Genomic DNA, 26,603 nt, shown 5'->3' with positions numbered 1-26,603 from the left:
CTTACATAGTGGTCGGACACAGCAGGCTCCTGCTTGATTGTAGGTGCAGAGGCTTTAATCCAGAGCCGTATTTCTACAATTGGCAGGGATTAAAGCCGTAAATTTGGTCTTTAAAGGGGTTAAGGCTCTGGATAAATCCACTGACTTACAATGGGGTCCATCATGGTTTAGTAACACAAATCTTATCAAATTGGTAACCGACACTTCAAAATGGAGCATACAAGATGTGAAATTAGCCCAAAATCTCTTAAATGGAACGTTTCATCAGAAAATGACCTATTGTATAAACCCAGTTTTCAGAAATACAATGAAATGAAACAAAGGCTGGACAAATATCTGTCTGGGATGATTTAGGGCCCATTTACATGGAGCAATGATCGCTCAAACGACAGTTTGAGTGACAGCTTTGAGAGATAATTTTGTATAAACTATTAAGAAGCTACTTAATTGCTCTTAAGTGTGCAAATGAAGCCTTAGCTGAAAAGCAGTTAATAGCCCGAGGGCTCTTATCTGTATTCAGTTCCTTTGTTCTCCGATGGGAAACAATGCTATCACCACTACCCGTAGAGAACTGCCAATAAGGCTGAACAACGATTTTTAGGTTGGACTGAATTTAATGATCAGCCAGCAGTGCACGAAAAGTGCACGATGGGTGCACGCATTTAAACGCAACAATTATCGTTGAAACGATCGCTTTTTAGCGGTTTTTGAGCAATCGCTCCGTGTAATTGGGCCTTTAGTAAATCCTGCACCGAGCAGGGGGTTGGACCCGATGACCCTGGAGTCCCTTCCAACTCTACCATTCTATAATTCTATGACCAGCCTTAGGTTTGATGGTGTCCTGTGAAAAATAAATTTTCTGAGGCTGCCTCTCCAGCAGTAGGGGTGTAACTATAGGAATGCAATGGATGTGGTTGCACCTGAGCCCAGGAGCCTTAGGGGGCACATAAGACTTCTCTTCTTCATATAGGGAGCCCAGTACTATGAATAAAGCATTATAGTTGTGGCTTACAGGTTTTGCATTGGGGCCCAGAAGCTTCAAGTTACACTACTGGGTAAAAGTGCCAGCAGAGCATAATGCTGCCCAGGGGCTGTCTAACAAATTTTAGTATGGCGGAAAACTGTAAAACGCTGCCCCACATGGTGGATTTGCTGCAAATTTTCTTGCTGTGGAAAGTCCACTGTGTGAATTTCGCAGGCCGTACAAGGACCTTTTATACCCAACTAGCTTACCCGTCGCGCGTTGCTGCAAAGACAGAGACAGACAGACAGACACAGACAGACAGACGTTTTTATATATCTAGTGTAGTAATGCATAAAGGACAGACAGACAGACATTCATTTTTATATATATAGATGACATCAGGAAGTGAGAGAATTAGATTCCGTACGTAAAATTTGGACGCCAATTCTTTGGCGCTTAGAATTGAATAATCGAGTTGGGACCGATTAACTTTTCCTATTTATGACAATCAATGCTCGTGCCAAATTTCACGTTTCTGTGACATTGGGAAGTAAGAGAATTAGATTCCGTACGTAAAATTTGGATGCTAATTCTTTGGCACTTAGAATTGAATAATTGGGTTGGGACCCATTAGCTTTTCCTATTTATGACATAATCCATGCTTGTGCCAAATTTCAAGTTTCTACGACATTGGGAAGTGAGAAAATTAGATTCCATGCATAAAATTTGGACCCTAATTCTTTTGCGCTTAGAATTGAATAATCGAGTTGGGACCTATTAGCTTTTCCTATTTATGATATAAATCAATGCTCCTGCCAAATTTCAAGTTTCTACGACATTGGGAAGTGAGAGAATTAGATTCCGTACGTAAAATTGGTACGCTAATTCTTTGGCGTTAGAATTGAATAATCGAGTTGGGACCTATTAGCTTTTCCTATTTATGACATAATCATGGCTCGTGCGAAATTTCAAGTTTCTATGACATTGGGAAGTGAGCGAATTAGATTCGTACGTAAAATTTGGACGCTAATTCTTTGGCGCTTAGAATTGAATAATCGAGTTGGGACTCATTACCTTTTCCTATTTATGACATAAATCAATGCTCGTGCCAAATTTCATGTTTCTACAACATCGCGAAGTGAGAGAATTAGTGGCAGTGATGGAAATCAAACGATCTACATGGGGGGTGCGTAACTGTCGACGATTCTCGCATGCGCGCCATTTATCGTAGCATAAATGTACTATGCCTATAATCTTCCCAGGAGTGTACTCAACAACTTCCCAAAGTTTTATGGCGATCGGATGAATGGTGTAGTAGCGCATAAAGGACAAAACAGACACGCACACAGACACACACGCATACATTCAATTTTATATATATAGATTTGGCAATTCAAATGAGCCTTTTTATTTTCACTAAACTGATGGCCTGTGTGAAGAAAATTGCAGCATGGCTGATTCTGGTCCATATCACCGATCATAATCAGACATGCAATGTCCTCTCATAGGAATCAAGCAGCACAACGAGCCTGTGTCCATGTGTTGTCCAATGCAAGTGGCACCCAAGAATCTTGGGCACAACCTTGCATATGCTCGTGTGAATAGTCTCCTAGTGTAGCTTCACATAAATGCTGCGGAATTTTCACATCAGATGCTGCAGTATTTATAGCACAAGCCATATGGAAGATTTCTAAAAAGTAGCTTTGGAAAAAAATTTCCAAACTAATCTGCAGCATGCCCAATTATGCTGTGGCTTTATACTTTGGATTACAATCCTTGGAATTGAAGTGCTACAACATGTAGCAGATCCACAACAAAAATTGTGGCAAAATCTGAACCATTTAGGTGTCAATTTGGCCACTGTGGATTTCCAGTGTGTTTGTTGTGCTTTTTCTGCTGGAGAAAACCCACAGCAAATGCGCCGTGTGTAAAACCGTATGGGGCTCCACTTTGTAATAGGACACCTTCTATGGCCCCAAATAGTAATTGTGACCACCACCCCCCACCCCAGCCCCACTTGAGGCCCATTTATACACAACAATTGTCATTTGAACAAACTAACAACTTTGTTGCTCTTAAATGCTGAACATTTGCACGTAAAGATAATTGTTTGAAATACTCTCCAATTTTCTCATTAGCTAAAGTGAACAAATGTATAGGTTTGCTCAGGTGGGCGTGTGTTTATGTGAGGAATTTTTGGCCAGCAGGTTTTTAATTAGAAAATGGTGTTCTGCTGCATGAGTAAACAAGTAGTCATTGTGTTTAGCTTGGCAAACAAAATCACCCCTCCCTCAAGTCATTTGAAAGACTAAAACCACTGAATAAAATTCATTTAATACAAATGAAAAGTGAACAAGCGACTATTCTCATGCAGGCGATAAACAAGTGAACAAATAATGCGCAGCCACTGTGTACTTACACGTAATGATTAATGCTCACTTTTGCTCATTTGAATGGCTTTGAGCGATAACTGTTGCGTGTAGATGGGCCTTTAGTAATAGGGTCCCTTGTATGCCCCAGTTAATCATGAACACCCCCTTGTAGTAGGACCTACTCTGTGTCCCCACTTGGTAATCATGCCCACACTTAGTAATAAGGCCCTCTGTGCTCCAGCACATTTAGGACTGTTGAGCCTGCTCCTAAAACTCCTGTGGATGGAAAGAAGTTAAATTTAGCAATACACACTCACACTGGCTGTCATCTGAGTTTGTGATGCTGTGTATCTGTGCAGTCTTTCATAGCAAAGCTTCTTTTCTCCTCCCCTTACTAGTCTTAAGTACTGTGATTGGGGGGGGAGGAGGAGTTAGGAAGCTTTGCTATGAAAGACTGCACAAACACTCAGCGTCACAGGCTCAGAAAGCCGCCAGTGCGAGTGTGTGTATTACTGAATTTAACCCCTACCACCCATGGGAGCTTCAATAGCAGGGCTAGGCTGCGGCCCCATTATCTTTTTTATTTTAAGGGACGTTTAGCCAAACTAGGCAAGTGAACAAAAACAGCAGGCACCAAAAGGAAAAAAAAATGCTGGTACATTACCGTACATGAGTGCCCTGTACCATTCACACACCCCAACGTCTGGCCCTGATCATAGCTTATCCATTTCCCCTTCCTCCACAATGACCTTTGGACATGTCACAGAACATGTCTAGAACAGTCTCCCAAAGAAGTCAGTGGACCAACTCCTGTCCATTGGGTGAATGGCCTAGATTTCTGCACTATAGCATGTCTGTGCAGCAATGGCAAAATGGCAGCCCCTATAAACCTATACAGACAAAAGGAGTTAAAAAAATAAAGGAAAAATATCTTCAAAAGAATAAATAAAATCGGAAAATACAGTTCTAAAAATGGAAGGTTTAACCATCTGGTTTTAATTAACGAAAAAACTAAGAGGTGATCAAATTTCATTTCAGGTGGTCTGTTGTACACAGAACTGACAGCATGAAAACAGCTATACTTACTTCTTATAGTTCTTCTTTGGTCTTGACTTTGGCCCAACTGGCCACTACTTACAGGCACTGCAGTATACTGCTGAGCATTGGAGTTCTGAGTAGAGGCACTACTCTCCTTTGTTTCTGGTTTTTGTATTCTACAATATAAGTAAAGCAAGAAGAACCATTAGAAATTAACCCGTTACATTAAAGAAAAAAGATCCTTACAAAATTACGGTAATTGCTCTTGAACCTACTGTATTTTACGTTCAAATAACAGGATATGTCTATCTTCAGTAACATTCGATTGTCAACTGCACAGGATATCTAGCTACACCACAGCAAAATTTAGATAGTGTCACACTTTTCTTAATTCAGCTTCTGTTTACCAACACAATGGAACAAAGACATAAAAATGCGATTGAAATGTAGACTTCCAGCAATTTTTCAAGGAGTTGTACAAAACTATTGCTGTATTTAGGAATTCTAGACTTTTCCCTCCTACACACAGTTTTTCTATTTTCACAGGCTGAAAAGTAAGTTGGACAATTGACCTATAAGCAGTTTTATGATCCAGTGTGGAAACATTAGGGAGATAAAAGGCTTGGAGTTTTTTCAAAGTGTTGATTTTGCATTTGGTAGTTGTTCATGTGAATGCTTAATATGTGGTCCAAAGAGATGTCAATACAAGTGAAAGAGACCATCATTATGTTCAAAAGGATTTTATTGTACTTTCATATAAATTTTTCAATATGCTTTTAAATATAGAATACTAAATATTGAACTGTACATAGCAAAAAGGTCTTGCTACACCATCATCATAATTATAATTTGATTTGATGTCCTCCTCTGTAATAGCAGTTCTCACTTTCCTATCTGTATGTAAAATAAACATTTCAACAGTATTCTGTTCCCCGCCCCGTGATCTTCCACCCAATGGGCACATCCTTTCACCTAGCTGGTGTGGTTTCCCAGTGAGCGCTCCGGGCACCTACTATCTGACCAAGCTTCTAGTCTTGGAAATATACAAAAAATTATATTATAAATTTAAATTAAATAAACCAAAAATGAGTAATCAAAAGGTAAAGATAGGGGGGGGGGGAATAAAAAAAAAAAAAGTCTCAAGGGGACAACTAAGGAGGGGAGGGGTACCCTGATATCCCAAACTGAACTAATTTAAAGGAGATGTCTCGAGGAAGCAGTTAATTTTTTTTTTTGCCCAGTCCCCCCCATTAAGTACACATTACTAAGCCCCCCTGTAAATGACATTTCTAGCTGGTTCGTACTTACCGTTCCAGCGTTTCAGCAAGTTATAAAAGTTTCCTCAAGATGGCCGCCGGCTCTTTCCCAGTCGCTCGCTGCAGCCCGACGTGCGCGCTCCCGAGACGCCGCCAGCTGTGTCTCCATGGCAACCGGACGCATCGCAGCCGCCGACCAGACGCCCCGCAGCCGCCGACCAGACAGCAGGTAACCGGCGCTAGCCCCCGGCTCCCCAGCGCTAGCTCCCCCGGCGCAGCGACAGCCCCCCCCATCGCAGCGACAGCCCCCCCGGCCTAGCGCTAGCCCCCCCGGCCTAGCGCTAGCCCCCCCGGCCTAGCGCTAGCTCCCCCGGCCTAGCGACAGCCCCCCCGGCCTAGCGACAGCCCCCCCGGCCTAGCGCTAGCTCCCCCGGCGCAGCGCTAGCTCCCCCGGCGCAGCGACAGCCCCCCCGGCCTAGCGACAGCCCCCCCGGCCTAGCGCTAGCTCCCCCAGCGCAGCGACAGCCCCCCCGGCCTAGCGACAGCCCCCCCGGCCTAGCGCTAGCTCCCCCGGCGCAGCGACAGCCCCCCCGGCCTAGCGACAGCCCCCCCGGCCTAGCGCTAGCTCCCCCGGCGCAGCGGCAGCCCCCCCCCCCCCGGCGCAGCCCGGCGCAGCGGCAGCCCCCCCCGACCCATCACTTACCTGGGAGGCTTCTCGGGGCGGCTGGGCTGGGCTGGTCTTCTCCGCTGGGCAGCTCCAGTTTCTGCACCTTCCTCTAACAGAGGATGGTACAGAATGGCCGCTCCAGCGCGCTCCCGAGCAGTGACAGCTCGTCTGCGCATGCGCAGAAGAGCTGTAGCGGGGAGCACACTGAAGCGGCTCGTGCTGAATGGAGAAGACCGGACTGCGCAAGCGCGTCTAAAAAAGCAAGCTGCCAGCGAATTTAGACGGAACCATGGAGACGAGGACGCTAGCAACGGAGCAGGTAAGTGGAATAACTTCTGTATGGCTCATAATTAATGCACAATGTACATTACAAAGTGCATTAATATGGCCATACGGAAGTGTATAACCCCACTTGGTTTCGCGAGACCACCCCTTTAAGGAGATTAAGTTTCTATGTGGAGCCCCACATTTTATCTCACACTAGACCATGCCGCTCCTCAAGCACTCCACAAGAGAAGGCGAGTCCCGAAACGCCACCCAAGTAGCGTAAAATTTTGAGTGTTCCGTTTCTAAGTCACTACTTCCGAGCTTCTCCATGTAATTCAGGGAATCCATAATTTCCAGCCAAACTATTCTGGGTATTACAACACTCAGCCTCCAGTACCTAGGGATAATCTGTCGCATAGCCATAATGAAGCAAGGCCAGAGTAGTCCTTGCTTAAGTTGAGTGTTTGGGCCTGGAGGGATAGAGAGGAGAGAAAGCTCCAGCGTGAAGTAGAGTGAGGATGCACAAACAGCCCTGTACAACCTGGAGACATCCTGCCACAGAGGGGCCATGAGAGGACTGTCCCACCATATATGTAAAATGGAACTAGTGTTGGACAAATATCTCCAGCATTGTTCAGAGACTGAAGGTTAGATCCTATGCAGTCTGACAGGGGTTCTGTACCAGTGCAAAATAATTTCGAAGCCAAGCTCCTGTAGTCAAAGTGATATGTTCATTTTATGTGAAAGAGCATAGGATTTGTCCCAGAGCTCCTGGGAACCCGGCCTCCCCAAGTCCTCTTTCTAGTTCAGCGCGGGTCCGACTTATCAGTCTGATCCTCCATCAGTAGGCTGTACACTACTGAGATCACATGCATAGGTGCCTCTTCCGCCATGCATATAGGCTCAAACGAAGTGAAGTCTACTACTAGGCCTGAGAGAGGAGCCAGTGCAGCAATGTAGCTGTGCAGATGGAAGTATAGCATCCAAGACCATCATTGGGCTGAACAAAAAAAAAAAAAAACACTACCAGAGAAATAGTAGAAACTCTAGGAGTGACCCAATCATACCCAGAAGACAAACTATACAATCTTAAAACAGTTTCAGGATAAACAAAATCCTCTTCGCAACATCTAGCCAAGACCATTTTCAGGGAGGTAAGCATATTATCAAAGTCTACAATCAAGTGCACCTTCTTAAATAGAAATCCAGAGGGTTTACCTCAAAATGTAACAATCTGGTGACAAAGACCATATAAGCCTTTGCTAGAAAGCATTCCAAAAAGCCTGTGGGGGACTACCATGTGCTGGTGGATTAAGAGACACAGCATACTTTACAGTACATAATAGTTTTTAGTTAACAGCTGGATCAGCAATACAGTTACTTTAATTGGCAGTTTCAGAACTTTGCAATACAATTTCAAATACTTTGCTTCCCAATCAGTGTTGCCAAACTCAAGATTATTGAGACTCAGTTTTGTTAGCTACTTACAGTCTGTCTTCTCAGTAGTAATGCTGTGGTCTCATGGCTACTCTCAACACTTTCCACTGGAATGCACTTACAATCTCTTAACAGTGGACTTTCACCCTCAGCAATAAAGCAGGTCCCAACTGGTGCTCACATAGCTACTGTAGTCCCCACTGACAATCACAACATCAGCTAGGAGGTCATAGGGCTCATCCCTGAAGACTCCCACATAGACTTCCAGGGCTTCTCGAGGCCCAGGACTCCAGCTACACCAAAACCTTGCACCAACTTCTTGTACTTGCTGCTTACGCCAACACTGCAGCCAAAGTAAATACTTGCATGCGTTTTGCAGGGGAGAAATGTTGCTGTGCAATAACAGCTTTAGAACACTCAAATATCACATTTCTCCCTATAGCATTTTCCCTGATAGACATCAACATTTAGGATTTTTTAGTCTCATAAAGATGAAGATTTAGAACATTTCCCAGTAATCAGCACTTTACAATTCGCTCTCTTCAGCTGTAGCATTGACCCAACTACAATAGGGGAATTAGGAAAAGTTAACCATACAAGATTCTTTGTACATATGAAACTAAGATTACCTCGTACCAGAACGATGGGAAGAGAACAATATGAAGACAAGAAAGAACTCATGATCTTAAGCATACACTATTTGATAAATATAGTGGAGGCAGTATTCCAGCATGGGCATGTATGGCTGCCAAGGGGAATGGCTCACTTGTGTTTATCAATGATGCAAGCACAGAAAGTATTAAGGCCTCCTGCACACGAGCACATTAGCCTTGCGGGGTCCGCGGCAGGCATCCACCTCCGGTCTCCGAAGCAAATGCAGCCCATAGTATTCAACAACAAAACGCCTTTCATCTCCACGAGTGGAAATAGATTGCAATTTTCCACTCGTGGAGAATAAATCACAGCATGCTGCAATATTGTGCGGGTTACGCACGGCCGGCTACCATTGAAGTCAATGGAAACAGTCCGTCCCGCAGCACTTCCTCAGTGAGCACTGTGAAACTGTCGCAGGATACGCATTGCCCCCCCACCACCACCACCAGCACCAGCGGCTACTGCGCATGCGCAACAGAGTGCCGTCTGGCATATCCACAGCGCGTAGAAGCAGCTGGACAGGTAAGCTGGGGTCACCGGTCTGACCCACTCGTGAGCAGGAGGCCTAACAGGATGAATTATGAAGCATAAATCTTGTAATCAACCAGCAGCTCTGGGGAAACTGAGAATTAAATACCATAGCATGGAGGGAACTCGACTTTAGGGTCACTGAGGGTAGTGAACGCCTAAATCGCTAACTGCAGCATCTTAAAGGGGTTGTCTCACGCCGAAACGGGTTTTTTTTTTACAAACCCGATGCAGGGGTAAAAAAAAAAAAAAAAAACGGGTAGTACTTACCCGAATCCCCGCGCTGCGGCGACTTCTTCCTTCTTCTTACTTACCTTAGTAAGATGGCCGCCGGGATCTTCACTGTGCAGTCCATTGCCAATTCCAGCCTCCTGATTGGCTGGAATCGGCACACATGACGGGCGGAGCTACGAGGAGCCGCTCTCCGGCACGAGCGGCCCCATTCAGAAGGGAGAAGACCGCACAGCGCAAGCGCGTCTAAAATCGCCAGAAGAGGCGATTTTAGACGGAGCCATGGAGATGAGGACGCCAGCAACGGAACAGGTAAGTGAATAACTTCTGTATGGCTCATAATTAATGCACGATGTATATTACAAAGTGCATTAATATGGCCATACAGAAGTACTTAACCCCACTTGCTTTCATGAGACAACCCCTTTAAGGGAAAGAAACTAAATATTTGTGAAGGTCCATGAATTCCACGCTTAAGGCAGTTATTGATTGCAAAGTATTTGCATCCAGAAATTAAAAAGAATCTTTTTTTTTTTATATAGTAGTTTGCCTAATTACAGCTTTCACATAGTCCTTTTATTTTCACACGATCAAATGCTTAATGCAATAGTTTTGTTAAACCGCTTGAATGAAAGCAATCACTTCTGGACCCAACTGTATAATCGACCAATGTTTGTTCATAGAATTTAGAATGTTGAATCTTGCAGTCACAAATCTTCATTTTTCCGTATTTAAAATATGAATTTTCCCGATTTGCATTAACTGACCTACTCAAAAGAATATTATATGCTTTGTTTGTCATAATTAAAAGTTAATACATAATGCTAATAGGAAAATTATTCAAATAGGTCCTTTAAAATACACTTAAATATTATGTAGGCATTATAAAAAAGTTAGAGGGTTAAAAAAAAAAAACCACACACAACTAAACATGCGTCACCAGGCAGGACAGAGTGATTGGCAGCAACAGGCAGCTACTGAATATCCTAGCATTTCCAAGATCAGGTTTCATTCATTAGTTACACAGTTAAAGTAGTTTACTACCAACAGGTACACAGCTACACGTCCGTGCACCGCGCCCTGATAGGTCAATATGGCTTTTTTTTTTTTAGAGTACAGAAAAGTTATTGAAAATTGAGAATTAAAAAAAAAAAAAAAAAAAAAGGTATACTGTGCTATCGAGTGAGAATCAAACTCCTCTTAGTCATAGCTTTCTATTTTGTGCATATATTCACAAGATGCAGATGTGTATGTCACATGCCGATTTTGAAGCAAATTTTGGTATTTTAAGTGACTTTGTTGCAGATTTCAGTCCCTCATTTGAGGAGTGAACACTGCACTGAAAATCTACAGCAGAAAATGAAATGCTGTGGATTTAAAACCCACACGAGCCAGTATACATAGTGGATTTTACAGCAATGTGTGAAGGGGATTTCTGAAAATCACATCCACTTTGTTGCTACTGTGGATTTTCTTCAGCCAATTCTAGGGCAGAAAATCCTTCGGGTATCTGCCATATGTGAACATGAGGATATATTCCCATATAGCACAAACGCCTCACCTTTTACACAGCAGAATCAACAGTATTCTACAGTACCAGCAATCTAGATGAGATACTAAGAAACCTAATCCATACATTGGGACAAAGTAATCCACAGCATCAATTGAGCTGGAATGTGGATTTTAAATCTGCAGTAAGTCATTTCATGGTGCGAGATTTTGCCTCCTCAAACAAGGGAGTGAAGTGTATGTCACAATTTGCATAGTAAATGCAAATTTTGATGAAAATATTCTATACTGGAGAATGCACAACGCATGAATATACCCTTAAGACAGTTTAATCAGCCTTATTCAAGGCTTTATTCAGTTGAGTAAAAAAATACACATTGGAGAAAATTTTAGGCAGGCTGTGCTCCAGAATTTTGTCTTAAAAAAAAAAAAAATTTAAATTGTAGTTGAGCAAAAAATTGTGAACTTTTGTCCTTAATTTGCTTTCTTTCACATTCTAAATTAGGTTTTATAAAAAATGGCATTCATGGTGTGTGTGTGTGTGTGGGGGGGGGGGGATATCACATGTTAACTATATATCTCTGGTCAGTACAATTACAGCAAAATTTACCAAATTTATATGGATTACATGTATCTACAGTACTTACAATATATTTTAATCCATCTATAATCGATTTTTTTTTTTAAAAAGTACCCTATACATGTTTTGTTTAGTATTTTTGTAAAAAATTGAAAAAAAAGGAATAATTTTAAAAAACACATCAATTTTTTTTCAATCCCACTAGGAAATTTGAACATGCAAGCACTTGTATAATATGCTGCAATACTTCTACAATGCAGTATATTGTATCATTGCCACAGGCAGTGCTTAACAGGCATCAAATGGCAGCTTATGGGGATTATAGAGGGTCCCTGCAGCTATAAGCTTAGATGTAAGAGCCAGCATTGAACCAGTGCAAGATCCAATTGCAGTCATACATCAGTTGATTAACTCAGCTGGCAGCCTCCTGGTAGATAGTAGGCTCAGCACTCTCTACACGCCCCTCTGTCTGGTGACCAATGCTAAACATGTATGTACGCCCTTAGTTGTGAAGGTTGATAAATCTTCTTACCCTGGAGCATTTACACCTTTTGGCTGACCATAGACATAAGATATTTATTTGCTGATTCAGCGTAATTTTAGTAGCATTTGCTTATGACAGTTAAACAATCATCCAGCTGACAGCCATGTAACTCCCACATTAAAACTACCATTTCAGTTTGACTGAATTGGCATGTTATGCTATTTCTATCGAGTGAGGTGCTCAGGGTGAAACAAGCAGAACTAGATGGACATTGTCTTCATTCATCATAACATACTGTTACTATTTATAATTAATAATTCACTTCCAAACTCCTTAAAACCTTGGTAGATAAACTTTTTTTGCTCAAGTTGTTCAAAGATGATATCCACCAATTCATCTACAGTTACAAACTTACTTGTATTTGTCAAGTGGATGAGGTTGTGCAATAGGTCCTGCAGTGCCATGAATTTCCTGCTGCCGACGAATGTTTCGTGGAGGTTTTGCTGCACCATGAATGTATGCTAATTTTACTTGCCGACCTGCAAGCATTGTACGAAACATCATGTATTCATAAAATCTACAAGGCTTAACAGGATTGTTCTCATAGTACTTTAAGGGTCCATTTAGACGGGACGAACGTCGGGCCAACGATGCCTCACACTTGTCCCTGTGTTTCCTCGCTCTCGTGCTCCAGCACAAAGCAGCCAAGGGGTGGGGCGGCTGCGAGAGATTTCTCTCCTTTCGCTCCCCCGCCCCTCTCTGTTGACTTATCATAGCGGCCATTCAGTACTGAACGGCCGCTATTTACACTGAACGATGAGCAATCAGTTCATCCTCCAACGTTTATGCAGCATGGACAATGAGCTGATCGCTCAGTGTAAATAGCAGCTGTTCAGTATTGAACGGCCGCTATGTTATGCCAATGAAGAGGGGCGGGAGAGTGTGTGAGGAGAGAAATCTCCAGCTGCTCTGCTGAGAGCCAATGATACTAGCTCCCGTGCAGGTGCACTGGAAACAGTATGTGCGGGGATGAGTGTCGGACATAGTTTGCTTGACATTCGTCCCGTTTAAAAGGGCCTCAACTGCCTTCCTGTCCTATTAATAGGCAGACATTGTTAACAATTGCACTGAAATTACAGGCCAAATAGTAAGAAAGTAAGTGTTCCATTTCTCATCCAACTCATTAAAAAAAATTATTATATATAATTTCTTTATGCTTGAAATATGTTCTACAGAATTCTTAATAAACATGCATTCCGTCTGTATATGGATACTTAGTCTATTCAAAGAACACTTTTGGCGCCTTTGAACTGACAGGTGCTAATTAGAGATGAGCGAACACGTTCGGCCCCGCCCCTTTTTCGCCCGAACACCGAACTTTGCGAACACTTCAGTGTTCGGGCGAAAAAGTTCGGGGGCCGCCGTGGCAGCGCGGGGGGGTGCGGCGGGGAGTGGGGGGGAGAGGGAGAGAGAGAGGGCTCCCCCCTGTTCCCCGCTACTGCCGCCCGCGCCGCCGCGCATCTCCCCGCCCCCCGGCGGCACCCGAACTTTTTCGCCCGAACACTGAAGTGTTCGCAAAGTTCGGTGTTCGGGCGAAAAAGGGGCGGGGCCGAACGTGTTCGCTCATCTCTAGTGCTAATACTTGAAAAGGATGTGCATGAGCCAAACTCTTGAAAAGCATTGCATATGCAAATACTTTACCACTTTATTGATCTGTTGGAATCCAATCCCTGTTGCTAATGAACTGTGCTTCTGTATAATGTATTTCTGATCTGATGCAATTCAGGGGAGCAGTTTCAAGACACACGGAATGTTTCAAATCAGCCTGATAACAAACCTTTTGGCTTCCCAGAATGTGCAGAACTGATATTTTGCGTTATCTTCCTTAACTTTTCTTCTCTCTCATTAAAAAGTCTTAAGTACATTTCCCGCCAAGACTCATACTCTAAAAGACGATGACCTTTAAAGTCTTTGTCACAGTGCTTCATCCACAAGTCCCCAGAGTCTTCCATGAAAACCTTAACAAAATATATGAAGTTCTGTTAATGTGGAGTTTATAGGCACATAGAAAAAGGTGGTGCACTGGTATCGCATGCCGAACAGCAAACAACAACTACAACAGAACAGCAATACAACTTTGGTGAGTATATGCCATTTCAAGTACTGTAAAGTCATTACAAAATATACCCACTGGATTAAACTCTTCAATTCGACTGAGTTGCTCAGGAGTACAGCGTACAAGCACTGGCTTCAAGATTTCAAATGGTACACCTCCAACCTCTTGAATGCCTGCAAATGAGGTAAAACAAGCATTTTACTGAACTGTAATATTTGTTGATGCATTTAACTAAAACCTCTTCTTTGCTAGAATGTCGTGAGTTCTACAGAACAGACCCTCACTCCCAAGCAAAAAAAAAAAGCTAAAATTACAGGTAACTAGCCAATAGTAAGACATGATATTTAAACTGTTTGGAGTTATACACTACCGTTCAAAAGTTTGGGGTCACATTGAAATGTCCTTATTTTTGAAGGAAAAGCACTGTACTTTTCAATGAAGATAACTTTAAACTAGTCCTAACTTTAAACAAATGCACTCTATACATTGCTAATGTGGTAAATGACTATTCTAGCTGCAAATGCCTGTTTTTTTGTGCAATATCTACAAAGGTGAATAGAGGCCCATTTCCAGCAACTATCACTCCAGTGTTCTAATGGTACAATGTGTTTGCTCATTGGCTCAGAAGGCTAATTGATGATTAGAAAACCCTTGTGCAATCATGTTCACACATCTGAAAACAGTCTAGCTCATTACAGAAGCTACAAAACTGACCTTCCTGTGAGCAGATTGAGTTTCTGGAGCATCACATTTGTGGGGTCAATTAAACGCTCAAAATGGCCAGAAAAAGAGAACTTTCATCTGAAACTCGACAGTCTATTCTTGTTCTTAGAAATGAAGGCTATTCCATGCGAGAAATTGCAAAGAAATTGAAGATTTCCTACAACGGTGTGTACTACTCCCTTCAGAGGACAGCACAAACAGGCTCTAACCAGAGTAGAAAAAGAAGTGGGAGGCCGCGTTGCACAACTAAGCAAGAAGATAAGCACATTAGAGTCTCTAGTTTGAGAAACAGACGCCTCACAGGTACCCAACTGGCATCTTCATTAAATAGTACCCGCAAAACACCAGTGTCAACATCTACAGTGAAGAGCCGGCTGCGGGATTTTGGGCTTCAGGGCAGAGTGGCAAAGAAAAAGCCATATCTGAGACTGGCCAATAAAAGAAAAAGATTAAGATGGGCAAAAGAACACAGACATTGGACAGAGGAAGACTGGAAAAAAGTGTTGTGGACGGATGAATCCAAGTTTGAGGTGTTTGGATCACAAAGAAGAACGTTTGTGAGACGCAGAACAAATGAAAAGATGCTGGAAGAATGCCTGACGCCATCTGTTAAGCATGGTGGAGGTAATGTGATGGTCTGGGGTTGCTTTGGTGCTGGTAAGGTGGGAGATTTGTACAGGGTAAAAGGGATTCTGAATAAGGAAGGCTATCACTCCATTTTGCAACGCCATGCCATACCCAGTGGACAGCGCTTGATTGGAACCAATTTCATCCTACAACAGGACAATGACCCTAAACACACCTCCAAATTGTGCAAGAACTATTTACAGCAGAAGCAGGCAGCTGGTATTCTATCAGTAATGGAGTGGCCAGAGCAGTCACCAGATCTGAACCCCATTGAGCTGTTGTGGGAGCAGCTTGACCGTATGGTACGCAAGAAGTGCCCATCCAACCAATACAACTTGTGGGAGATGCTTCTAGAAGCGTGGGGTGCAATTTCACAAGCTTACCTCAACAAATTAACAGCTAGAATGTCAAAGGTGTGCAATGCTGTAATTGCTGCAAAAGGAGGATTCTTTGACGAAAGCAAAGTTTGATGTAAAAACAATGTTATTTCAAATACAAATCATTATTTCTAACCTTGTCAATGTCTTGGCTCTATTGTCTATTCATTTCACAACGCACGGTGGTGAATAAGTGTGACTTTTCATGGAAAACACAAAATTGGTTGGGTGACCCCAAACTTTTGAACGGTAGTGTATGTCATAGCTTTATTACATGATGTTGGAGAAGGGGAAAATAGGAGAATTTTATACAGACAGGACAGTGAGAATACGGGTTGGTGAGGAGATAAACTGTGTGGCCAGGATGGGAAGAAGAGAATGCAAGGAGTCAGAGGTAAGTGAGTAAGCTCTGTCGATAAGGGCACATCATAGAGCTGGCAGTGTCAATGATGTGAGTACATTATAATAAGTGGAGAGGATATTGGCTGATGTGTCCCCTTTTAAGGTCCCAGAATATGTTGTGACAGAGGTGGGTGCATGGTATAAAATTAGAACATCTAAGTCTATAGCTGCTAAACGACCACAGCAGCTACAGGCAAAAGAAGGGGTGGACCATGTTGAATGTGCACTGCATCCCCTTTCAGGGGCCGATATCAATGCCATGTTGACATGAGCAGTTGCCTGGTGAGTTACCATTAGGGTACCAGTGTATGTCATGAGGTTACAGGGTTGAGTACATAAAATGGCAAATGTTTGTAACATTGCCTTTAAGTCAACAAAACAAGAAGTGATGTCACAGGGCAGGCAATGATGCCATTAGGAATGCCAGCCCAATAATTTGAGCAGTGGCAGCTCCTAGACAATTGCCAGAACTTGTGCAGGTCTCTATTAGGGCTCCAAAATTGGTGATCTCACTGGGCTAACACCACAGCTTTGATGGCTTCACTGTTGACATTATCTGGAGGTTGCAGAGACACTAGGTTTCCAAATTATGATGCTATAAACTAGTGTTTTTTTTATGGCTGACTGATTCAGGTGGAGTGTGTGAAATTCGCCTTGAGTCTCGTCAAGCTCTACATTGAAAAATATTACTACTGATCCCACTACCATGAGCTCTTGCCACCATTAAAAGGATTGCTACTACATAGTGCTCAGATTTTATAAAGGACTCTCCAAAATACGTATTTTAGTAAAAGATATAGAAAAAGTAATACAATTTATATTACAAAGATTAAAATATCATTAAATTTGACAGGATTGCCATTCATCATACTTACAATCAATGTTATTTTGAAGAACCCGTATGCATTGTTCATAGAGTGATAACATTTTTGGAAGATACATTACTTTTGAACCAGAGTACACCAACATTTTTGAATTAAGACGCCGTCCACTGAATCCACTTGATTCGGGATTTATGTCAGGTACAGTTTCTGGAATGATCTCTGTGTGAGGAGTTAAATTAATAAAGAGTCATACATTTCACATATGCATCACATTCCATAAATGCAACCTTGCGCTGTACGAGGATATACTGATATGTTAAAACAGCAAGTTTATCACATAAAGCAGTGTTCCCCAACTCCAGTCCTCATGGACCACCAACAGGTCACGTTTTCTGGATTTCCTCAGTATTACACAGGTGATATAGTTATTGTAGGTGCCTCAGACATTGCCGCAGGTGTTCTTACCATAGGATATCCTGAAAACATGACCTGTTGGTGGTCCCTGAGGACTGGAGTTGGGGACCGCTGACAAAGTACACAAACATGAATGCAATAAGCTTTCAGAATAAGTGCAATAGGTTTGTAAATATGGCAGGTTTCTAATAAAGTCATCTGTGACCATTTTCCTGGCTTTCTTACATCCACCGAATACAAGGTTGCCAACTTGAAATTTTAATTTTCTCTGTATCACATATCCTAAAATCATGGACGGCCAACATTATTTTTTTAATGGACAGATTGCAAAACAATAAATGATACATTTCATAAATCAAAGGTTTATAGGTCAGAAACAGATCTTAACTCATCGGCATTCACTGTGAGCTGGAAAATAGTAATTACATCACAGATGAATCTTTTTTTTTTTTCTTTTTTTTTCCATGGGCACTGGGAAAAAAAGTGCCTTAGTTTTATGGACTGCACTGTTGGAAACCCTGCTTTAACACCTTAAACACTGACAAACATGCACCTTTATACAGAAGTCTATATACATACAGCATGGATTTTAGAAGGAAGTTTTCATAGCTGGAGTCCTGTTTAGTCTTCAGTTATAATTGCAAATTATTCTAAAAAAAAAAGTAATAAACATTCTTTCCATGAGATGAAACCTATTTCCAGCATGCTCACCTGCGCATTCACTAGGATGAGGAGGAGAAGGAAAAGTAGAGTCATCAACCAAAATTTTAGGAAGTGGGACATTGAGTAAATCTTCGAGACACCTCTTCTTGACCTGAAAATTAAAACAAAAAACTCACAAGGAACATATAGGTACAAGTGTAGAAACTAAATCCACAGTAAATATTTAAAGTTAGGAACACAGTCCATTTCATTCAAATACTGAAAAATTTGATACAATATAAATTACATTGGGATCCTATTGATTTAGACAGGTGAGCTTTTATTTGCCTTCTTCCATAAAATAACCTTTACTCATAACATTACAATTTCAGGAGTTCCTCTGATACATAGTATGTCATATGGCGGACCTGTCCAACCCCCAGCCTAAAATGGTTATGAATGCGGCTCAACGCAATCATAAACTTAAAGAACATTATGCAACCGCAACCTGCCAGAGGTCAAGAGGCGCCACAAAAGCTGAATTTGTGGGAGACAAGGCCACAGGCAGTGGCAGTCTAAGCTTCCGCTCACAGACTGACCCATACTGATGATGATGCAGTGGGGGGCACTTGCGGCTGACTGTCTGATCCAGCCAATTTGAGCCCAGTGGCCAGGCTGTAGTAGTTCTCCTTCCTGTCCACTCCGATCCAGTATCAACATGAGAGTTGTGGCCAGTAAATTCTGTGTGCCCCTCCCCTGGTGGCAGAAACAGGCCCGAGATCCATTGACAACATGGAAAGGAGTTTGCCGCTCACCAAGTTAGGTTCTCTGCACACAGCAGAGCTGGGTTCTGCATGCGGAATCCGGCTTTGGCAGGAGCGGCGCCTGTGCGTACCCGCTCGGTTGCTGTGTTTTCTGTATTGGGATGGACCCGGCATCTCACAGTCGCACATGTGCAGTACAGATTTTAACATTTTTTCACGCATTGTTGCTAGACAAAGCAGAATCCACGACCTGTCCTCAATTTTCATTGCAGATGGGCCGCGGATCGGACGGCTTCCAATGACTTCAATTGGAGCCGTCCGTGCGGAGCCCGCATGAAAATTGAGCATGCTGTGATTTTTCCTCCACAAGCAGAAATCACAATTGATTTCTGCTCATGTGTGGGAAGCGGTGGATCTCCATAGAAGTAACATGCGGTATTTGCTGGGGATTAGCAGTGCATACGCCGACCGAGTATTCTGCAGGAAATATCCGCCCGTGTGAGGGAGGTCTAGACACACACTGGCCACATGAGGCTGGGCATTGTCCTGTATCAGGAGAAACCCAGGGCCCACTGCAACAGTGCAAGGTCTGGCAATGACTGAGAATTTCAACCCACTACCTTGCAACAGTCCATGTGCAGTTGGCCATCACGTGGAAGTTTGTGCAATTCTTCTGGAAATATACCTACCCAAAGAATCACTGACCCATTTGCAAACCAGTCATGATGGATGATGTTGCAGGCAGTGGTGTCTCCAGACATTGTCATGTGCTCAGTGGGAATCTGTTCTCATCTCTGTAGAGAACAAGGAGCCATTTGTGGACCTGCTGATTCTAGTGGTCTCTGGCAAATGCCAATCAATCTGCACAGTCCTGGGCTTTAAGCATAGGTCCCATTACAGGAAGTTGACCCTCAACGCCACACTCATGGAGTCAGTTTCTGACCGTTTGGAATTCAATTGAATTGCAGTTAGGTCCCTGGGATGAACAAACCAGGTTCTTCAGCACCTTTTGACTGAACACACTTTTGCAATGACAGGAGAGGTGTTTTGGTTTGTTAATATCTTTTACATATTTATGACACGGCACAGACATGGATGTGATTGGTTTGCACTTCAAAGGAATACAGATACATAAAACAAACTTTTTTGACTAGGCACTGGTAAGGGAGTGAAAGTTTTCAGGTGGACTGAAAATAGGTGGACTTCTTAGCACATGGCTCAATGCATTGAGTGTCGGCTTTCTGCATTGACACTGGGGAAATTATGGGGGAGGCAAGTATAGCATCCCAGGACTCAGCAGGTAAGCTGCTATCAGCTCATAAGCTTATAGGGCTAAAAGTAGGTAAGACTTTCTATTTAGAACAGCAAGTGGACTTGTTTCTGTGCAAAGCATTAGGCTTATCCTTTAGGCTGGGTTCACATGGGGCAGAATTGCAGTGGAATTTTTTGCACGGAAATTCTGCCGACATTCTTATAGGGAGAGATTCCTGCAGCAGAATACAGGCTGACAAGCCGCTTCAAAACACACGCCATTTGGCTTCAAACTTGCGCAATTTTGAAGCAGCCTCTCTGATGGGGAAATCTTACGGAATTTTCATGTGGTCCTGCGGTGGACATTCAGCAAGATTTCCACAGGATTTCTGTCCCGTGGGAACCCAGCCTTACAGATAAATTGCGTAATGTGGGTGTGTATTAAAGTTAGTGAGTAGTAGTATACATATACACTATACTCTATATACAGTCCTTTTTTTTTTTTAACATTTTGTACTTGTGGTGTTAAGAAAAATAAGTCCCCCCTATCATTTTGTATCTTAGTACTTCATAATGAAAAACAGAATGTTTTTTGTTTTTTTTTAAAGTACAAAAGAAACACATTTTGCATTGACATAAGGGTTCATTCACACAGGCAAAAGCGCATTTATGTGACCAAAAATCACTTATGCCCGCGTTTCCCGGCTGCTCTGGCAGTTTTTCTTTATGAGTGTACAGATGCACCTCGTACACACACACACACACACACACACACACACACACACACACACACACACTTTCTGTATATATGCACTGTGAATATGCAGGTTTTCTGCGCTTGTCATGTGCATTTACACACCCCAATTGATTTCAATGGGCTCTTACACTGCACAAATGCACACCAAGATAAATCATGCTGCATATTTTTTCCATGTGATCGCACATAACATTAAAAAAAAAATATATATGCTAACGTTAACAAACCCATTGAAAATCAATGGGTTCTATTCACTGCGTATTACACAATATGCTGCACAAATACACCCGTGTGAACGAGCTTTAAGAATTCAGCCCTTGTACTCCGTACTGAAGCACCTTTGGGGGAGATTACAACCTCCAGTGTTCTTGGGAATGATGCTACAAGATTTGTACACCTGGATTTGGGGATTTTCTGACATTCTCTGTTGATCCTCTCAAGCTGGATGGGATTAGCAGAGATAAGTAAAGCTAGAATTGTCTGACTTTTTTTTCCCCTCGAAACTTTAATGCGATTGCCGTTATTAATTGGATAATGGTGATTACGTGACTAGGGACCACTCACTGTGGCCCTCGGGTCAATGCTCCAGGCTCTCAGATACCTTTGGTAGCCAGGAGATTTTTAAATTTCCCGGGCTCTCCCGGCTTCTGCGCATGCATCTGCCTTTTTGACAGCAGGCACATGTGCAGAAGCTGGGGAAAGGTCCGTGGATAGAGATCCCATGGGGGGACAAATCTGAGGGCCTTAGGTTATATCTGATGCACAAGGAGAGAAGACCCGGGGGACCACATATCGCAGCCCTGGTGAAATCTCCAGGCTCTCTGCTAAGCTGTCACATTCACAGACCCAGAGGGCTTTAGTCTACAGCGCCAGCATGGTTTTACGGCCCTGTAGAATAAAGTCCAAACACCCAGGTCATGAAAATACGTATGGATAGACACTAAGGAGTTTTGTGAGACAGTTTTTAATCCCTACGTTTTTACAACATTCTATACAAAAAAGCACCACTATCAGAAGAATTTTTAAACTCCATCTAGTATGTCTTATGTATAGCATGATGGAAGTGGTATGTGTGCAAAATGAATTTGTCACCAATCATATTGATGAAAAGAACCAGAAATGCCAAGATGGACATTTTAAGCTTACCTCTACATGATCGACTTCCTCCTCTTTTTCTACGCTTTGTCTGGAAGTTTTGGATAATTCTAAATTACAGTATTGCTTGCATATTTTCTCTATTTTTCTAGGAGGTTCGTTTACTGGATTGGATTTTTTTTTTCTTTTCTTTGCAACTTGGTCGTAACTGAGATAAGACTCAAATGACATTGTTGGAGCGTCAGATTCCTCACTGGAAAATATGACCTCTGTTTTATGGTTATCCCTTTCCTTTGTGCCGGTCTCACGTGCAGTGTCCTTTCTATTAAGTCTGTTGGGTCCAGAAGACTGGTGGTCTTCCTTAGTAGAGGAAGATTTTGCTTTATTTTCAGTGCTCAACGAGTGGGAACCTTTCGTCTCCTGGTGTCCTGACTTTTTTGACTTTTCACTTTTTGATTGAGAAGTAGAATGAGGTTTGTCAGATTTGTGTTCCTTGCATTGAGAATTCTTGTCAGAGGTCTTCTCTTTGGGGAGAGATTTTTTGTCATGGACTATAAGGTCTTCCGTTTTACTAGATTTGCTTCGTTTTTTATTATCCACTTGAGATTCATAAACCTTTCCATCATTCGAGTGTTTCTCTTTCGAATTGAAGTTCACGTCTTTCAAAAGATCATTTTGACCATATTTAAGCTTAGAAACTATATTCTTGTCTTTCAAATCCACTTTATTTTCAGGTTTCGATTTTGAAGGATTTTTTCTGTCTTCCAAAATTTTTTTTGGTTCATGTTTGGATTTGGAAAACTGTTTCTTATTCTCCACGATTTCTTTTTGGCTATGCCTAGGATTAGCCAAGTGGTCACTAGAAAAATGAGAAAATAGTGCAGGTTAAAGGATAGAATAGTTTTCTTATCATGAATCTATGAATATTAGGCCAGGCTCACATGACCGTATAGGAAATGCATGGGTTCTGTAAGCTCAGGCGATATGCTGTAACTCATAGGCAATTACATTGCGTTTTGCAGTTCAGCTCACATCAGCATGGTGGAATTTCATAATCTGCAAGTATTAAAAAAAGCAGTGAAGACAGGTGTACTGTGCATGACCTTCTGCATGATAATGTGGTCATGCACAGCACAACTGCGCCACCATATGAAGGGTCACAGCTGTAAAGTGCTGTGTGAGCCCCACCGCGTTTTGCACTTACGGCATTGTGAGCCCAGCCTTAGTGCTTAACCATAATAAATATCTGTAAAGACCAGCAGGGGACCACCAGAGTATTGGTGCTGGAGAATTTACTGTATATGTGCTTGGTACAAAACCATAGCATGGCACACTTAACAGTCTATTCACCTATACAGTACCTCTATATGCCTTCCATTTCATACAGAGGTACATCGGGGCATTTTTCAATTTAAAATGTTTGAGGGATTTTGCTTCTAGGGAAGTATATCTTCAGTATACTATGCCAGTCGTATCATGGCAACAGCGTGACACGCTACTGGCTCCACGTACATTGTCCTTCCATGTGCATAAAGCCTTAAGCCTCATTCAAGCAACCATATTTGGGTTCCATATCACAAGTCCACGCAAACAGCACTTACAGTTCCTTCACCTCAGGAACTAATTTCTTCCATTGAAGGACAATAGATTTAGCCATGTCACCCACATCATTGTGTTTGCGGAAGCTGTTCACAGTCTTCCCAACTCCGGTTTCCTGAAAAAAAACAATTTTTGTTCAGAGATGAATGCAAATGGCCAAAAAAAGGTTTAAGGAATTGAACTGTCCTCTGGTTAAGGATTAGAGTGTTTAGCTGATGGTATAATAAAATACGCACATTTGATTGCCAACATTCGTCCTCCAAAGCATTTCTAGAAATGGTCTACACTAGAGATGAGCGAGCGCACTCGTCCGAGCTTGATGCTCGTTCGAGTATTAGGGTGTTCGAGACGCTCGTTACTCGAGACAAGCACCACGCGGAACTCGACTCAATTACATTTCCTTCCCTGAGAAATTTGTGCCCTTTTCTGGCCAATAGAAACACAGGGAAGGCATTACAACTTCCTCCTCTGAAGTTCCAGCCCTATACCACCCCCCTGCAATGGGTGGCTGGCGAGATCAAGTGACCCCCGAGTTTTTAAATCAGCCCTGCCCGCGGCTCGCCACAGACACACGCTAAGAGAGATCAGGGAAAGTGCTGCTGCTATAGGGAAAGTGTTAGCGTCTTCAAGAACCACAACGGTCCTTCTTAGGGCCACAGCTCACCTAGTGCATTACTGTTGTGGCTGCTGTGAGCAGTTTGCACTTTAAATGTATATCAGGCGTGCAGGCTGTAGCGTTCTGGAGGCAGAATCCTGTCTACAAGAACCCCAACGGTCCTTCTTAGGGCGACCTGTGACCGTGTGCATTTAACTCCGTGGTTGCTGGGAGTTGTAGTACCTCAGTATTGCACAGCAGAGCCTGCGTGCAGCCTTCATGTAAATATTTTTCGGTCCATATTTAGTGTAACATCAGCGCTGTCTGCCTCTAAGTCTACGCCAAGAAACCACAAATTTTTTACACCGCCCTGTGTTACACGTGTGCTGTCTCAGAAGTGTACGGTGTGTCCGACGCCCATAGATTGAAAGTGCAATACACACTGCATAGCATCGGAAAAAAAAGGAAATTTAAAAGAAAAATCCTTTTTACAGCTGACTGTGACCCAGTGCATTTGCCAGCGTGGCCTGTGGGACTTCACTTCCATCCAAACTGCATAGCTCACAGCAAGGCCTGCGTGCAGCCTTCCTTATAATTTATCTCTGGCTTCATTTTGCGTTATATTACCGCTGGCAGCCACCAACTGCGCGGCAATAATTCAGACATTTTTACACCACTCTGTCTCTGCTCGATTCTTAATCCAGCATGCTGAGGGGTATGGGTAGGGGTAGAGGACGTGGACGCAGTCGCGGTCGAGGGCGCGGAGTTTCAAGTGAGGGTGTGGGCATAGGCAGAGTTCCTGGTCCAGGCGAATCACAGCCGGCTGCTGCGGGAGTAGGAGAGAGGACAGTTTCTGGGGTCCCCAGCTTCATATCATAATTTTTGGGTCCACGTCGTAGACCTTGATTAAAAACCAAGCAGTGTGAGCAGGTCCTGTCGTGGATGGCAGAAAGTGCATCTAGCAATCTATCGACCACCCAGTCTTCTACGCCGTCCACTGCTGCAACTCTGAATCCTCTGGCTGCTGCTCCTCCCTCCTCCCAGCCTCCTCACTCCATGAAAATGACACATTCTGAGGAGCAGGCAGACTCCCAGGAACTCTTCTCGGGCCCCTGCCCAGATTGGGCAGCAATGGTTCCTCTCCCACCGGGGGAGTTTGTCGTGACCGATGCCCAACCTTTGCAAAGTTCCCAGGGTCCGGGGGATGAGGCTGGGGACTTCCGGCAACTGTCTCAAGAGCTTTCAGGGGGTGAAGAGGACGATGACGATGAGACACAGTTGTCTATCAGTGAGGTAGTAGTAAGGGCAGTAAGTCCGAGAGAGGAGCGCACAGAGGATTCGGAGGAAGGGCCGCTGGACGATTAGGTTACTGACCCCACCTGGTGTGATAAGCTAACTGAGGACAGGTCTTCAGAGGGGGAGGCAATTGCAGCCGCAGGAATGGTTGGAAGAGGCAGTGGGGTGGCCAGGGGTAGAGGCAGGGCAAGAGCGAATAATCCACCAGCTGTTTCCCAAAGCACCCCGTTGCGCCAAGCCACCGTGCAGAGGCCAAGGTGCTCTAAGGTATGGCAGTTTTTCACTGAGACGGCGGACAACCGACAAAAAGTGATGTGCAACCTTTGTCGCGCCAAGATCAGCCGGGGAGCCACCACCACCAGCCTCACCACCACCAGCATGCGCAGACATATGATGGCCAAGCACCCCACAAGGTGGGACGAAGGCCGTTCACCGCCTCCAGCTTGCGCCACTGCCTCTCCCCCTGGGCCCCAACCTGCCACTGAGATCCAACCCACCTCTCACGACACAGGCATGACCGTCTCCTGGCCTGGACCCACACTCTTACCTCCGCTGTCCTCGGCCCCATCCAGCAATGTCTCTCAGCACTGCGTCCAGCTGTCGCTTAGAGAATCGTTGGAGCAAAAGCTCAAATATGCCACCACGCACCCGCACACTCAAGCTTTAAATGTCCACATAGCCAAATTGATCATCCTGGAGATGCTCCCCTACAGGCTTGTGGAAACTGCGGCTTTCAAAAACATGATGGAGGCGGCGGCAGCCCCGCGCTACTCTGTCCCCAGTCGCCACTATTTTTCACGGTGTGCCGTCCCAGCCCTGCACGACCACGTCTCACGCAACATTGTACGCGCCCTCATCAACTCGGTTACTGGCAAGGTCCACTTAACGGACACGTGGACAAGCACAGGCGGGCAGGGCCACTATATCTCCCGTACGGCACATTGGGTGAATTTAGTGGAGGCTGGGACAGAGTCAGAGCCTGGGACCGCTCATGTACTACCCACCCCCAGAATTGCGTGCCCCAGATCGGTGCTGGTATCTGTGGCGGTGTATGCCACCTCCACTAAACCTTCCTCCTCCAACGCAACCTCTGCCTCGCAATCAAGATGTGTCAGCAGCAGCAGGGCGTCGCCA

The 26,603-nt window shown here is 43.7% G+C and overlaps 1 protein-coding gene across 1 annotated transcript in view; it reads right to left on the bottom strand.

Annotated features, from left to right (window-relative positions):
• LOC136611116 (elongin-A-like) overlaps positions 1–26,603 on the bottom strand; it is a 146,274-nt gene that overhangs the window by 5,818 nt on the left and 113,853 nt on the right. Inside the window, exons 4-11 of the mRNA XM_066590394.1 lie at positions 23,581–23,693; positions 22,031–22,838; positions 18,182–18,284; positions 17,108–17,275; positions 14,179–14,276; positions 13,825–14,005; positions 12,403–12,526; positions 4,423–4,550 (exon numbers count right to left, since the gene is read on the bottom strand). Coding sequence (XP_066446491.1) covers positions 4,423–4,550; positions 12,403–12,526; positions 13,825–14,005; positions 14,179–14,276; positions 17,108–17,275; positions 18,182–18,284; positions 22,031–22,838; positions 23,581–23,693 — 1,723 coding nt within the window. The remainder of the gene's footprint in view (positions 1–4,422; positions 4,551–12,402; positions 12,527–13,824; positions 14,006–14,178; positions 14,277–17,107; positions 17,276–18,181; positions 18,285–22,030; positions 22,839–23,580; positions 23,694–26,603) is intronic.

The sequence above is a fragment of the Eleutherodactylus coqui genome, chromosome 1, assembly GCF_035609145.1.
Source record: "Eleutherodactylus coqui strain aEleCoq1 chromosome 1, aEleCoq1.hap1, whole genome shotgun sequence".
NCBI lineage: Eukaryota > Metazoa > Chordata > Amphibia > Anura > Eleutherodactylidae > Eleutherodactylus > Eleutherodactylus coqui.
The sequence above is the reverse complement of the archived record's forward strand: the minus strand, read 5'-3'. Positions and strand labels throughout refer to the sequence as shown.